This window comes from Mirounga leonina, unplaced genomic scaffold, assembly GCF_011800145.1.
Source record: "Mirounga leonina isolate KUSES-001 unplaced genomic scaffold, KU_Mleo_1.0 Mir_153, whole genome shotgun sequence".
Lineage (NCBI taxonomy): Eukaryota > Metazoa > Chordata > Mammalia > Carnivora > Phocidae > Mirounga > Mirounga leonina.
The window spans coordinates 23,779,687-23,793,941 of record NW_023270387.1 but is presented as its reverse complement, the minus strand read 5'-3'; the positions used below and the strand labels follow the sequence as shown (position 1 = coordinate 23,793,941).

At 45.9% G+C, this 14,255-nt stretch overlaps 1 protein-coding gene across 3 annotated transcripts in view; it reads right to left on the bottom strand.

Annotated features, from left to right (window-relative positions):
- Positions 1 to 252: 252 nt before the first annotated feature.
- The window catches only part of FLI1 (Fli-1 proto-oncogene, ETS transcription factor), a 115,293-nt gene continuing 101,290 nt past the window's right edge, over positions 253 to 14,255 (bottom strand). For all 3 annotated transcript variants that reach the window (XM_035009285.1, XM_035009283.1, XM_035009286.1), the window contains exons 6-9: positions 7,108 to 7,173; positions 5,221 to 5,280; positions 3,422 to 3,469; positions 253 to 2,261 (exon numbers count right to left, since the gene is read on the bottom strand). In XM_035009285.1, the coding sequence (XP_034865176.1) occupies positions 1,732 to 2,261; positions 3,422 to 3,469; positions 5,221 to 5,280; positions 7,108 to 7,173 (704 nt within the window). In that variant the 3' untranslated portion in view covers positions 253 to 1,731. The remainder of the gene's footprint in view (positions 2,262 to 3,421; positions 3,470 to 5,220; positions 5,281 to 7,107; positions 7,174 to 14,255) is intronic.

The window sequence follows — 14,255 nt, the reverse complement described above, 5'->3', positions numbered from 1 at the left end:
TCTTGGCCTCCACGATTTTGTGAGCCAGGTCCTCACAGTAAATCTCCATCAATACTGTGTATCTTATCAGTTCTTTTTCTCTGGAGAACATTAACTAATACAAACAACAATAAAAACCACACAGATTTTGTGCTTTCTGCTTTCCAGCAGCACATACACGTGAAAAAGTCTTTACGGTGCAAGAGTTTCAATCGGGAACTTCCCCTGGGAAAACCTTTGGCCTAATGAGGGGTAAATAAGAAAACGATGTCCTCAGTTCTTAGAGAAGAAGGCACAATTTATTTAGTCAAATTATTTTACAACATAGTCTTCATTGACAATTGTCAGCTTAACACTTAATATAGTTTTAAAAAAGTCAATGATTACCTGAAAAATTATATATATTTTAATATCTAAAAAATATATTGCATATATAGGGCAGGAAAATCCCTCGTATCCACAAGGGAAAGTTTGCTTGTTCTTTTCAAAGTTGTGATTATTGCATTATGGTTATTTACAAACATTTCCAAAGCATTAAAGATTTGAATGGATTGCCTTTACCTGCTTGTGCAAGCCCATTAAATGCTGCACGGTGCTTCTCTTTCTAGTAAAGTCAGTGACTCAAACGTCCTGTTTTCTTTTTAGCAATAGTCACATTATGCTTTTTAAAAACCAGCTATAAAAACGTACAAACAGCCCAAATGTACAGATTGACAAAAGATGTACAAATTACATTTAAAAAAATAACGACTGATTTGATAGTAAAATTGTCTTTGTGACCGAGGTCAACTCGTTTATTTATTCTTTTTACTTTTTTTTAATTATCTATTTTTAATACTGTGAGATATAGGAAAATAACTCTGCATAATTTATACAGTAAGTTGCCTTCTGATTGGTTGACCCTGGACTGGTGGTCTGACAAACGCACAGCGCTTGCGAATCTGTTTGTGTTCAGAAATCCCTAAGACTTTTCAAAGTTCTGGGACCCACTGTCATTACTTAAAAAAAAAAATTATTTAATTCTCTGTCTTTCAGTAATGTCTGCATTTGCATTAACATTTTTTAAGTTCATATCTTGACTATTTCTAGAGAGGATGGTCAGCCTAGTGCATACTGCCCACTGGGAGGGATTTTGCAATGCCCACGGCTTCTTAAATACACACACATGTTCTTTCTTTTAAATTCCAGTTGGGTGAAAACTTCACTGGCCTTACAACCAGTGTTCCAGTTGCCATCCACTGAATCAGGTCCCCCTAAAATAAGGTTACATAAGCTTCCTGCGTCTATTTTCACTCAGTCTCAAACCAGAGCATTAACTGGTTAAGTCCATGATTCTTTATCATACTGAACCCTACAGGGTCCATGATGAGACCCGTGTGTTGATAAGAAACTGCTTTGGTCATAAAAATATAAAGAAAATGTACAGTTTCTTTCCTAGAACCATGATACAACCATTCCAGTAATCTAAATATTCAACTCAGAAGATGATAGCAGATTGAGAATCCAAACTGGTGTACTGGCCCAGAAAATCATCCATCTCTTTGTTCAAGGTAGAGGAAGCAGAAGTTACCAACATTAAAAAAAAAAAAAAAAAAAGGATTGTTTTTAAAGAACAAAGGTTCTATCCGACAAGAAAGAACATCCAGTTTTGTTTTCTCTTCAAGGCCACGTATGTCCTTTGGAGTCCAAAGTATCCCAGGAAGTGTGAGGAATGGAGGGGCTTCAGGTAGAAGGCCACCGATGATTAAGCTTCTAGTAGTAGCTGCCTAAGTGGGAGGGCACGTGGGTGTTGGGATGGCGGGGGACATTGGGGTTGGGGTAAATCCCACCCGTGGGGGAGGTCCAGTATTGTGACGCTGCTCCGAAGAAGCTAGAGGAAGTGACAGGCATGGAGGTCGGGTGGGGAGGGACAAAGTTCACCTTCTGCTGATGTGCGTGGTAGGAGGGCATGTAGGAGATATCAGAAGGGTACTTGTACATGGATGACTCGGTGGGATGTGGCTGCAGGGCCTGCGCGATGCCGTGGAAGTCAAATTTGTAGGCATACCTCTTGCCATGCACTTTGGTCATAATGTTTTTGTCGTAGTAGTATCTGAGGGCCCGGCTCAGCTTGTCGTAATTCATGTTGGGCTTGCTTTTCCGCTCCCCCCAGCGCCGGGCCACCTCGTCGGGGTCCGTCATTTTGAACTCCCCGTTGGTCCCCTCCCAGGTGATACAGCTTGCGTTGGCACTGTCGGACAGGAGCTCGAGGAGGAACTGCCACAGCTGGATCTGCCCGCTTCCTGCAGGCGGTGAGAGGCAACGGGAGAAAACAGAGCAGCTCAGCCCGCGAAAGTCAGGATCCAATTCCCTAAAACGCCAGGCTCCTCTCGCCCTCTGTCAGAAACTCATCATTTCCTTCCACATTCAGGATCTCCTGCTTCTGGCAGCCCCTTGGCTGTATGATTTGGGGCAAGCCGCTTCCCACCCCTTTTGGCAAGAGTTTTGAATCTCTTCTTCTAGAAGGACCTGAATCGCTGTCTAGTCTCTACCCACGGATGAAGTACCTCCCCCCAGTATTCCCTGTCAGTGTAAAAGGGAATCGGGGCCCGGAAACCACAGCGAGGGTCACAGGGAGAAGGTGTGGCCCTGGTGTCAGGCTGAAGGGACATGGAATGTTCCTTAACAGAGCCCTAGTGCTTGGCTCTCAGCTCTAAGTCCGACAGAGAAGAACTTGGGCGGAGAGGAAAATAAGAGGAGAGGGAGCTGCGTGGCTTCTCCCTGCCCCCTCCCCCGTCCCCAAGACCCCAAAACAGGAATGGCCAGGCACTAAAGAATGGGCCTGCAGACATTGGCAACAGGGGTTCCCTGGGATGCGAAGATGTGGGCTTTATTACCGCAAAGGGCCAGTTAGCTCACACGCTTGGTGGCCTTGGTCTAGAACTCATTTGAGGGCTATTTTTAATAATGAACCCATAAACGACATTGTCAGATTTATTTCATCTGCAACTTTTCAGGGACACAGCTCTTTCATAAGGCCAGAAAACTGCAACACTTTCTAAAGTTCAAGAATAAAACGCCTTGGGAACATCTATTCACTTGTGACTTCCATGAGGGCCATAACTGAGAACTCACTGGAATTACTCCCCTGCCCGCCCCCATCTTTCCCTGCAAAAATTTCTACCTGTGCCATTTATTACTGATCTAAGCTTCCATGCAGATAGGCAGTGCTAATATGTTTGTTTTCCAGAAGAAGCCTCAGCTAATGGAACATAACTACCACCTAATAACAAGCTCCAACCTCTCACTTGTATGCTAGAGAAGCAGATGTTGACCATTTCAAGGGAAAGAGTGCATGTTACTTCCTAGTCAGGTGTCTGAACTTAGGACAGAGGTCTCTGTGACCTCACAAAGCTATGGAACATTCTGGAAAGAAAAACCTTGCAGGCCAAAGTAAACTCACCAGGGTTGGCTAGGCGACTGCTGGTCGGGCCCAGGATCTGATATGGATCTAAGGAAGCAAAAAAGGAAATTAGCTTCACCGTTATTAAAAATATAAAAACAACAGTATTAATAATAAGAATACCCCTGGGGTTTATACTTTTATTTCAGTATCATAGAAAAAACTGATTTCAGAGAACTTTACTGCTTTTATGTGCAGACCTCAAAGATCTGGAGCAGTTACGGTTTTCATCCCTATAATTACAGAAACATAGGATACTAGCAGCATCATTTTTTTTTTCATATTCGGTGTCCAAAATTTGTAGATAATGCTGTCATTGCCTAAAACAGAATCATGAAAGAAGCTGGCTAATATTCAATCATCATGACTAAGGTGAAGGATGCCGTATTAAAACGAGTTTAAAGAAAGGTCTAGTGATTCCTGGTCTTTGCAGCTCTGTATACATCTCTGGATTTGTGATGTAGCATAGTGCCTGGAAATCAGGCAGCCTGGGCTGTAGTCCCAGTTACGTTACAAACTAAAATGACTCACTGGACAATCTCTGCTCCCTTCTAGCACCAAATTCCAGCACCTTCAGCTTCAAAATGACAGCCAGAATTTGTATTTTAGCTATAAAATGACTGTTCCTTATATCTCAGTCTCCGTAAAACTTACATGATTATTTAATTATAAAAAGAATCTTTGCAGTATTGATTACATGAGGTTGGTCTTCTTTTTCAGGTTGGGAAATCATGGTACACACTCCGCCAGGTTGTCGAATGTCTGATACAATTTTACTATTTTTGCACTTGTCGTTGCAATTTTTAAAAAATCAACATGATTTGGGGGTTTCTGCTTACAACCATGAATTAACCTGAAAAGTCCTCAAGGCTGCTTCGTCTACCCTTTTGCATCCATATACCCACACAGTACGATAACTGAAACATTTTTAGCAGGTAATGTCTAATTTTGTTGTCATTGGGAATTCTTTAAATCGGCTATGTCAAATCCTGTTTGGCTTGTGTGTTTCACTCAGCACATCCTTTCTCAACTTTCCCAATGACATGTAGGTCAATTCTCTATTAGCTGTGTCACACAGAGAAAACAGAGCTGGGCTTGGGAGTGGACATGACAGCCGTCTTCAGATACAGGACCTTCCTACAGAACGGGAGGAAGGTTTTCCAGAGGGTAAACCAGAAAGCTGGACAGCAGTTACAATGAGGGGGACTTTGGCTCCAAGAGTGGAAATGAGCTTAGCGAGGTAGTGAACTCCTGGTAGCTATAAATATTCAAGTAGAGGTGAGATAATCATAAGACAGGTGTCATAGAAGGATGTTATAGACCTAGTTTCACTCCAATACCAAGAGTCTCCAATTCCATGGTTTGAGAAGTTCCCCTGCCTAAATTGTTACGCAGATCCATCACGGGATGAGGGTAGTTTTAGGAGAAAGGTTTTGTGAAGCCTAAAAGGTTTGGACAGCAGCTCTGGAGTCTGAGGATTAGAGCTCTAGTTCTCTCATAAACCAGCTGCATGACTTTTGGCAAATTACTTTCCCTCTCTGGGCCTCAGTTTCTTTATTTTACAAAATGAGGCGTTGGAACCTTTAATCTTTACATTCATTTTACCTCCGGTATTTAACAAATCTTTGCCTGGTTCTAGTGCCTGCTACTTTTAATTCACAGAGCTCTTACAGGGAGTCAAATAGGGACCCTCTGTGAAAGAGAAAAATGAGGACAAATACTGTGTATTGACTCAGTTCTCCTCACTTGACCAAATGGAATAAAGAGCAAAGGAGGGATTACCCATCCCAGACAGGTACCTGGTTGGGGCCTTTGTTCGGTATTCTTACTCATTGCTTGTGCTCCTGCAAGTGGGGGACCTGTGGTGGGGAAAGAGATAAGGTGAGTTGGGCCACTCTCCATGAGGGAAGAGAAACGTCTCGTTCACAGCTCTCCACAAGGTGCTCCCTCATTCATTCGCTCATTCACCCACTCTCCAGTCACTCACTTATTCATTTTGTTTTATAAATATTTATCTAGAGGGGCGCCAGGGTGGCTCAGTCAGTTGAGCATCAGACTCTGGGTTTCAGCTCAGGTCATGATCTCAGGGTCATGAGGTCGAGCCCCGGGTCAGGCTCCATGCTCAGTGGGGAGTCTGCTTGAAAGATTCTCTCTCCTTCTGCCCCCCCCCGGTCTCTCTCTAAAATAAGTAAATAAATCTTATAAATATTTGTCTAGAATCTACTAGTGCTGGCAGTATTCTTGGTGCTAGAGATTTAGCAATGAACCAGCATTTCCAGTAGAACTTACATTTTCACGGGGAGACAATGAGAAATGGCAACAAACATACAGCACAGCATGCCTAATGGTATTGCTGCTGTGAACTGCATTTTTAAGTAGGAATTTTGAGGTTCTTAACGGGATGGTGACATGTGAGTGAATGTCACCTGCTTGTGCGTTTCCATGCTTTGTGAGTTCTCCTCATGGAACCTCTCACATACAGCCTTTCGGCTTCCATCATAGCTTCTCCATCCTAGACCTTTGTGGCTTCTCACACAGTTTATGGCTTAGTCTGACTGTATCCTCACCACTCCCCTCTCTTCCCACTGGTCCACCATATGATATTTAGTCGGTTTCATTTCCCTAAACCATTTCCCTCTACCATCCAAACACCTTGGTGAGTCCTCACTGACTAAAGAATGAAGGTCTACCTTCACAGCAGCCTTTGTGCCCCTTCCTTGCCCTTCCAGACTGTTTTCCCTCTGAGTCCTCCCTAACCATCAGACATGTAAACCCTGATATTGTTCCCTGGTCCCCACCTCTCCCGGGAGGCTCTGTCTTCCCCATCTCTGCAGGGCCAAATCCTGCCTCTCCTTCAGGAGTCAACTCAAATTGTGCCAGGTCCACAGGCCTTCCTTGATACCACCCAAATGAAAAGAACTGTGTGTGTGTAACCCCTCTCCCCAGCTTGACAGACTGGCCTGTGTCTGATTCATCTTTGTGAACCCAAGAGTGCCAAGTCCTGGGCACAGAGGAAACAAATAATGAATACACAGTACTGAAAGGGATCCTAGTAATTGCTTGGGTATCAATTTGTAATCCCAGCCTTCTTGAAAGAAGGCCCTTCACCACCCATGTGCTTGACCCTTTGCTTCCTACAGATAGCAAGGTTCACACATCCTGGTTAGGAGTTTATAGTCATTCTCTTTCCCCACTCCCTGAATGGGAGATTTTGGGTCGGACTTGAACACAAACTGATGTGTCAGACCCCCACCATCGCCTCCAACCCATCCTCCATCCCAGCCCTTCACGAAACCAAGTCAGGGAGGTTGGTATTTATGAGTGAGCTTCAACACTCAGAGGAGGAAAGTCATGAAGGACCATTATCATGACAGAAATGGCTAGATCCAAATCCAGCGACCTTCCATTCATACAGAAAACCCAGTTCTGAGAAGCCTTCTAACTTCAAAAATGTGACAACCAAATGCAATGCAACAAAACCAAAAGATCTGAATGAACATCCCACACCATCTTTCAGGGAACAGGTATCATTGATAGGCCCTACCCTGGCAGTTAATTTTGATGTCCTCCCGACAGGCAAGACAACAGATGCTCACTCCTGCCCTGTTCTAGCTCATGACCCTGTTCTCCATCCGTGTTTGTAGAACAAGTGTTTTCCTCCAAATAATAGCGTGACATTTACTTACTTTTGTTGAGGCCAGAATTCATGTTATTGCCCCATCCTCCTCTCCTGACTGAGTCATAAGAAGGGTCTAATGAAAAACAACAAGTAGAGGTATATCAGCATCTCCAGCTTTTCAGACAGGTGCCATGAGGATTCTCTTTTAGTGATCAGGAGAAATTCGATTTAATCAGCCATGACGTCCTAAGCATGACTAAGCTCCAGAAGAGTACTCTCCTCCTGGGGTATGGGTGGGAAGGAACATTAACACTCATTGGAAGCTGGAGTGAATGGGAAGAATCCTGAATCTGAAGTCAGAGGACTGGTTCAAGTTCTGCCCCTCACCCCTGTTTGTTGTGGGACCTTGGATGAATCACAAGACTTCCCCGAGCTTCAATATTCTTGACTCTGGACATGAAAATTTACACCATTTATCTATTTTATGGAGTTGTAGTAATGCTGTGAGCTGAATGTTTGTGTGGCCTCCCCCCTCTTGCCCCCAAATTCACATGATATCAACATGTGATGTGTTGCAATGTGATGTGATGGTGTTAGGAGGTGCAGGCTTTGGGAGGTAATTAGGTTATGGGGGTGGAGCTCGCATGAAGGGGATCAGTGGCCTTATCAGAAGAGGCCCTAGAGCTAGCTTGCCCTCTTCCTGCCATGTGAGGGTACAGCAAGAAGTGAGCAGTCTCTGATCCAGAAGAGAGCTCCCCACCAGAACCCCACCATGTTGGCGCCCTGATCTCAGACTCCCGGCCTGGAGACGATGTGGTAAATATCTCTTGTTTCTAAGCCACTCAGTCTACGGTACTTTGTTATAGTCGTCTAAGACAGGCAGTACTCAAACGAGGTAACGTATGTGAGGCAACTTATAAAGTCTTCTACAAATATAAACGAATACAAGCTTAGAAAGAAAAAAAAAAATGCCTGTAGTTCTGTAGCAGAGTCCTTTAAGCAGCTCTGAAGAGATGAGCTAGGTCCAGATTAAAGACTCTATGGGAAGAAGGTCTCAAAGACCAGGCTCGTGATGTTCCTGGCGGCCGACTCTGGCCCCATGCTTCAGCACACTGATATCTCAGACGCATGAGCACATTCTAGGCTCTCCGTGCTCTTCCAGGGAGAGTGGAAGGGCTGGGCCTGACCACCACAGAGAAAGAAAGGAGGCCAGAGTGTGGCTGGAAAGGGGGCAGGAACAAGAAGCAAGGGCACGGAGGAGCAAGGCTTCACACCTGGAGACGCCTACTGGCTTGCCCTCAGGGTGCCTTGGAGAACCTCCCACTGAACCTGCCCCTTTGTGATCACAACCTCTTTCTTGAAAGAGTCCATGTGCCTCCACAACCGTGTTCAGGACCTGCATAACTAACTGTCTGGAAACTTCCTCTTTTCCCTTCTCGTGGTGTGAGTCCCGCTGAGACACTGAGCAGGAAGGGTAGAAAAGTTGGAGGATTCAGAATGATGACTTTCAAAGTCTTTCCACAAACAACAAAGAAACCATAAAAACCATCCGAACAAATGGAGCTCAAACCTCATCAGGCAGCAGCCTGACAGGGTGGAACACAACACATACCACCCCCCGCCCCCCCCCCCCCCAACACCACCCCTCTGAGCCTCTCCAGCAAATTAGAATAAGAACTGAGGAGATGGATGGGCTCATCCCATTGCTTGTTCTCATTGGTTCTGGCTAAGAAGAACCAAAAGACAGGGACAGTTTTCTTGTGGAAAAATCCACGTGCGGATGCACATTCCTCCTGGCTCTGGAAAAGCCAGGGCAGTTTTTAAATTACCATCTGTAGCAACTGGCATGAAAAGCAAAACAGAAAGTGAGGGGGAATGGGGATGGGGAGGAAGGGCAGAGAAGGGGACAAAAGAGAGACAAAGTTCCACGCATTTAAGCCGTCTGTTTTTGGTTTTATTTGGCTTTCCCTCCCCCTTCCCAATTCTCCTGCAAATAGATTCTTCCTCTTGCTTAAAAACAAAACAAAACAAAACAAAACAAAACAAAACAAACATGAACAAAAATCCAAACTTGTTTAGGGGCCTGGAATGCTCTCATGAGCATTGGCTGGGATGTCTTGCAGGGGTCTGCAGACCCCTGCAGTGTGCAAAGCTGGTATAAACAAAACAAAAGGCAAGATTCCTCAAGATTTCTCTTTGGGGCAGGGGCGGGGAGCAAATGCTGCTTAGGCCTCCGGTGATTTATAGTTGGGCCTTGAACCCCACTGTCTGACTGCGTGGGTCTACTTATATGTGGATCATGTATGGTGCAGTACTATAAAGGTCTTCTCTCTTTCTTATGATTTCCTTACTGACATTTTCTTTTCTCTAGCTTACTGTGTTGTAAGAATACAGCATATAATACATCTACCACACAAACTATGTGTTAGACGACTATTTATGTTATTGGCAAGGCTTCTAGTCAACAGTAGACTGCTAGTAGTTAAGTTCTAAACAGTCAAAACTTGACACCGATATTCAACAGTGCAGAGTGTCGGTACCCCTAACCTCCATGTCGTTCAAGGGTCAACTGTAATTGGGAGTGACTTCTACATTGGGTCGCGTGCTTGGCCATAGACTGGGATGAGAAAGTTCCCTGTCCTTGCATTTAAATATGAGAAGAGGAGCAAGACTATGGGGGAAATGCAGGCCATGTGCCAAAGGAGTGGTGGTGGGATATTAAGGTCTACTGGAGGTTAAGGAGGGAGAGGTGAGTGTAACTGGGGCCATCTGCCTTGATTGGGATCCCTTTGGGGAGGATAGAGTGAGTAATGAAGGCAAGCACAAAGCAGAAGTGTCTGGGGTATGAGAAAGTGATGTCTGGGGAACAGCCATGGGTGTCATGAGCACATGACTGAGGTAGAGGGAAGGGAGGGGAGAGAGGGCTGGAAGCGTGAGCGAACGTCATGTTCAAGGCCATGGTGATGGCAGCTAAGCAGCTAGACAAGGGCAGTGACCTTGGGTGGACACCAAGAGAGATTGTGGGCATGCAGCATTACCACGAACAAGGGGGTGGTGGAGAACGGAGCTTGTGAGGATGTGTAGGATGGATCACAGTACCTGGGGAAGGAGGCGATTCTCATAGGAACAGAACAGAAAGTGGGATAGAAAGTGACAAGTTCATGCCAAAAGAAAAAAAACAAATCAGTAGTTCCAGGAACTGGTGTGTGTCATCTGCAGTTCTGACTTGGCTTATGATTTACTGCACTGATAAAATCTCTGGCTCAAAGTTTACTTAGTGTTCTTTTAGTCAGTCGTTACTCTACCGAAGGCTTCCATCCTATCTCAAAGCTATATTCTATCCATTCCGAGGACCAAATCATGACCATGGCTATAGCAACTTATCAACTTTTCCTTCTGTTCTTTTTTACCAGCTCCAGGAACAGACCAAGCACATAAAGGTTACAGAATGCATGGATGAATTCCCTCTAACCAACAGAGGGTGGGTGATGGTTGGATTCTTCTCTAACTCCAAGGGCCCCATCCTGGTTTGAAGTTGATGCCTTATCAGAGAAGTGTTTGGTAGCCCCATCTTTCCTGCCATGTCTCAAGGCCTGTGGAGGGCTGCTGTGGAATGCAATTCCCTCACTGTCCTACCTTGGGGTAAAGCCTGGCTGAGAAGACTTTCGAAATCCTAACCAACCCCCAAGTCCTCTAGTAGGTAAGAAAGGAAGTGACAGAAACAGAGATGTCACCAGCAATCAGCCTGAACTATGTCCTCACTGTGCACATGACAGAGGAATAAAGAGCAAAGGCCATGCCATAAGCTGGTGTCTTTAGCCAATGGTCCCCGAGCAGTGTGTGAACTCAGAGCAACACAGACCACAAAGCCCCTTCCTTTTGCTTTTTCATTCCCATCTACCTACATGGAAAATCCCACCACAGGTACCTGGGTCCACTAAGGATGCCCTGGGTCCGTTAACTGAAGAGTTTAACAAATGCACTCTGGGGGCGCCTGGGTGGCTCAGATGGTTGAACGTCTGCCTTTGGCTCAGGTCATGATCCCAGGGTCTTGGGATCGAGCCCCACATCGGGCTCCCCTTGGCGGGAAGCCTGCTTCTCCCTCTCCCTCTCCCCCTGCTCATGCTCTCTCTGTGTGTATCTCTGTGTCTCAAATGAATAAATAAAAATCTTTAAAAAACAAAAAGAAAAAAAACCAAATGCACTCCGTGGGCACTGGGGCTCACAGGGACAGTTGCTACATGTAACATTTCAATGAAGACCAGAGTTTTGGGAGTAAGTCCTATTGTAAAGACAAAGGTCCGCTGGAGAAGACCAACGCTAAGAATGAAGGTCTGGCACTTGGCCTCAGAGAGCTGAAGAACCAGGGTAGCCTTTCAGATGAAATGAGATAGCCAAGTAAACGCCTGGTCTAGTGAGAGCATGGAGTCAGCCTCAGCACTTGTTGGCAAGTAATATTATTGGCATCCTTATTATGCACCTAAAAAATGATTAGCCCCAGAGACATGGGTTCGCTAGCCCTACCAAATACTCATTCACTTCTCCTCCCCTCCCCCGACCCCCTTATTCTGCTCACTTATTTATTTGTCTACTTACCACCTAATTTAATCACTGACTCATGTTTGTTGCTTATGGTCTGCATCTCCTACCTGAATGCCAGGTCCACAAGGGTAGCAATCTTCTGTTCCCTGATATAACCAAGCACCTAGAACAGTGTCCTGCACAGGACAGGTGCACAATAATTATTTGTTGAATGAATGAATAGATGGGGCCAATATTTTGTTCTTGCTAAGTATATGCTCTTCCTCTCATTGTTCACTATTTCACTAGTTGAAGAGAACTCAAGGCCCCGACCCTGACTTCTCCCCACTGAAGTCTCTTAGGAGATTTAAGTCTGGGTGATGAGGTGAAGAGACCATATTAGCCCTGGGTACCCTTGAGAAACAATGGACAACAATGCACATATTACAAGGCATAGGCTAAAACCTTGTCCCCACAGCAGACACCACACATTTACGTGCCTGCATTTTATTATATATATTTTTAACAATGTCATTGAAATGAGGGTTTGTTTTTTCCCACCCTAAGTCATGCAAGGGAAAACTTAGCGGTGTGGCAGTTCTCATCCCAGACACACAAACTGAAATATGTCTATAACCCAAATGGAAAAGCCTGGACCTGGGAGTTAACCCAGCAACTCACATTTCTGCGCCAATACCAGCCCTCCCGGGGCCTGAAGCCTGGCTACGTCAGAGTCCCTGACCAAGGCTGCCGGTCAGCACAGGGAGGGTTCTCTGATGGCCTATGCTGGGTCCACGCAGCAGCCTGAGTGTGCGCTGACCCCCGCCCCTGCCCCACAGGCCCCCACTATGGTGCATGCTTCTGCTTTCTGAGAACTGTCTTCTGAAAAGACAAGCTTAAGGTAGCAACAGAGAGCAAAAGTTCCAAAAAAGTGACCGTTAGGAACCAGCAGACTGATTGACAGTCTTCTATGTGGTGGCAGATGGCTTTACCACAGAAAAATCACTCTGACTCTGACCAACTGTCTTTTTGCTTCGGTAAAGGCCGACACTCCCTGGCCTTACAGAATACTGAGATGACACATCTCATTGTGATTCCTTCTCAGACACGGCACCCAAAGGGCTCCAGCTGGAGTCCACGGTTTCGGGAGCTCAATTTTTGCCAAAGCAAAGAGAGACCAGAAGCTCGTTCTGGAGAATCGGGGCACTGGGGGCATTGTAGATACTTCAGCCTCACGTATATAATGGCCCGAACAGTATCTCCATTATGTGATACTCAGTGTGGCTGAATCGGACATGAAATGGCCTCTCAGACTCAGGAGAGCCTCCTGGAGTAGAAAAGGAACATAGAGATTTTTTTTTCTTTTCTTTTCTTTTTCTGAAAAGTCTCTGCTAGAAGGGGAAAGCTCTTTCTGGACATGACCTTCTCATAGACATCTCAGTGTTAACTCAGTTTCTGTGTGAAGCTTTTAAATGGGTTCTAGAAATCTGGCCAACTGACTCAGGAAAGAAAGTTTCTTTCTGCCCTGACACCCACGGTTGGCTGTCTGAAGGCCTCGTGTCCCAGGGAACACACAGCTCTCTACTTTGTCATGACCTCACCTGGAGGCCGAAGACGCAGGGACGCCAGCACACAAGAGCCTCTCTCTTGATCTCTTATGACACAAGGCCATGCTCTCAATTACTTAATGGAAAAAAGATGAATTTTCCCTGAACCTTCTCATCGAATTTCTGGTTGCTGCTGAAAGAGTTGGCAGCACCTAACCCTGTTTATCCGTGGAAAGCCCGGCTTCTGAGTAGACCTTTCAGCGGAAGAATGGACAAGGCTGCTTCTCTCAGTCAGATTCAGACTTCCTTTCTTGAAAGCTTGAGGATGCCAAAGGAGACCCAGAGCCCCGGACTTCCCAAGAAAAAGCCCAACCCACTTGGAGGAAGATTCATCCCCTAGAAGCTCACAGGGAAGAACCGTAGGGGAGCGACCGTGTTTGTCGTGGGTAAACGTTTGGGCCAGATAATCCTCCAAAGTCCCCTCTCCCTCTGAGGTCCTGGGCTTCTGACAGGCCCAGTCTCTGAGGAGCAGGCCCTACTGGCCGACAACCCAGCTCACACTGCTTTCCTCTGGGCTCCCCTTTGTGTTGCCCATGACGCTGCACCTGACCTGTGAAAGCCTGCTCTGCTTCCTGAACCTTCCCGACCCCCACCTCGGGACCAGCTTCTTGTCTGCCACTGTCTCGGCCACAAGGCCTGCCGGCGACCACGCCAGGTGTCTGACCTTCCGGCCTGGCCTCCCGCTTCAAAAACCCTGCACAGGCAGCTAGGACCTGAGAGGTAGCACTTTATGGAGGATGCAGGATGCCCCTGTGGAGGTGTCCTTTCTCTGTGGGAGGCCCTGGCTTTCTTCAGCGGTTATATCACGGTGTGTAGAGTCAGTTAGCCCTGGGTTCAGACCCCAGCTCTGCCATCTACTCATGAGTGATCTTGGCCAAAGGGCTACTCTTCTTTTTTGAACCTCAGGTTCTGCTTCTCTAAAAGAGCTGAAAAACAAGTCCCTTAGAGACTGCCCTGAGGACTAAATCAACATCTGATGATTTAAAATCTACACCGTAGACCCATCACCTATTCTCTCTTCCTTGCACCTCTAAACTGTTTCTCTTGGTGAGTCAAGGTTAAAAAGTTCAAGGAAGGCCTTGAAAAG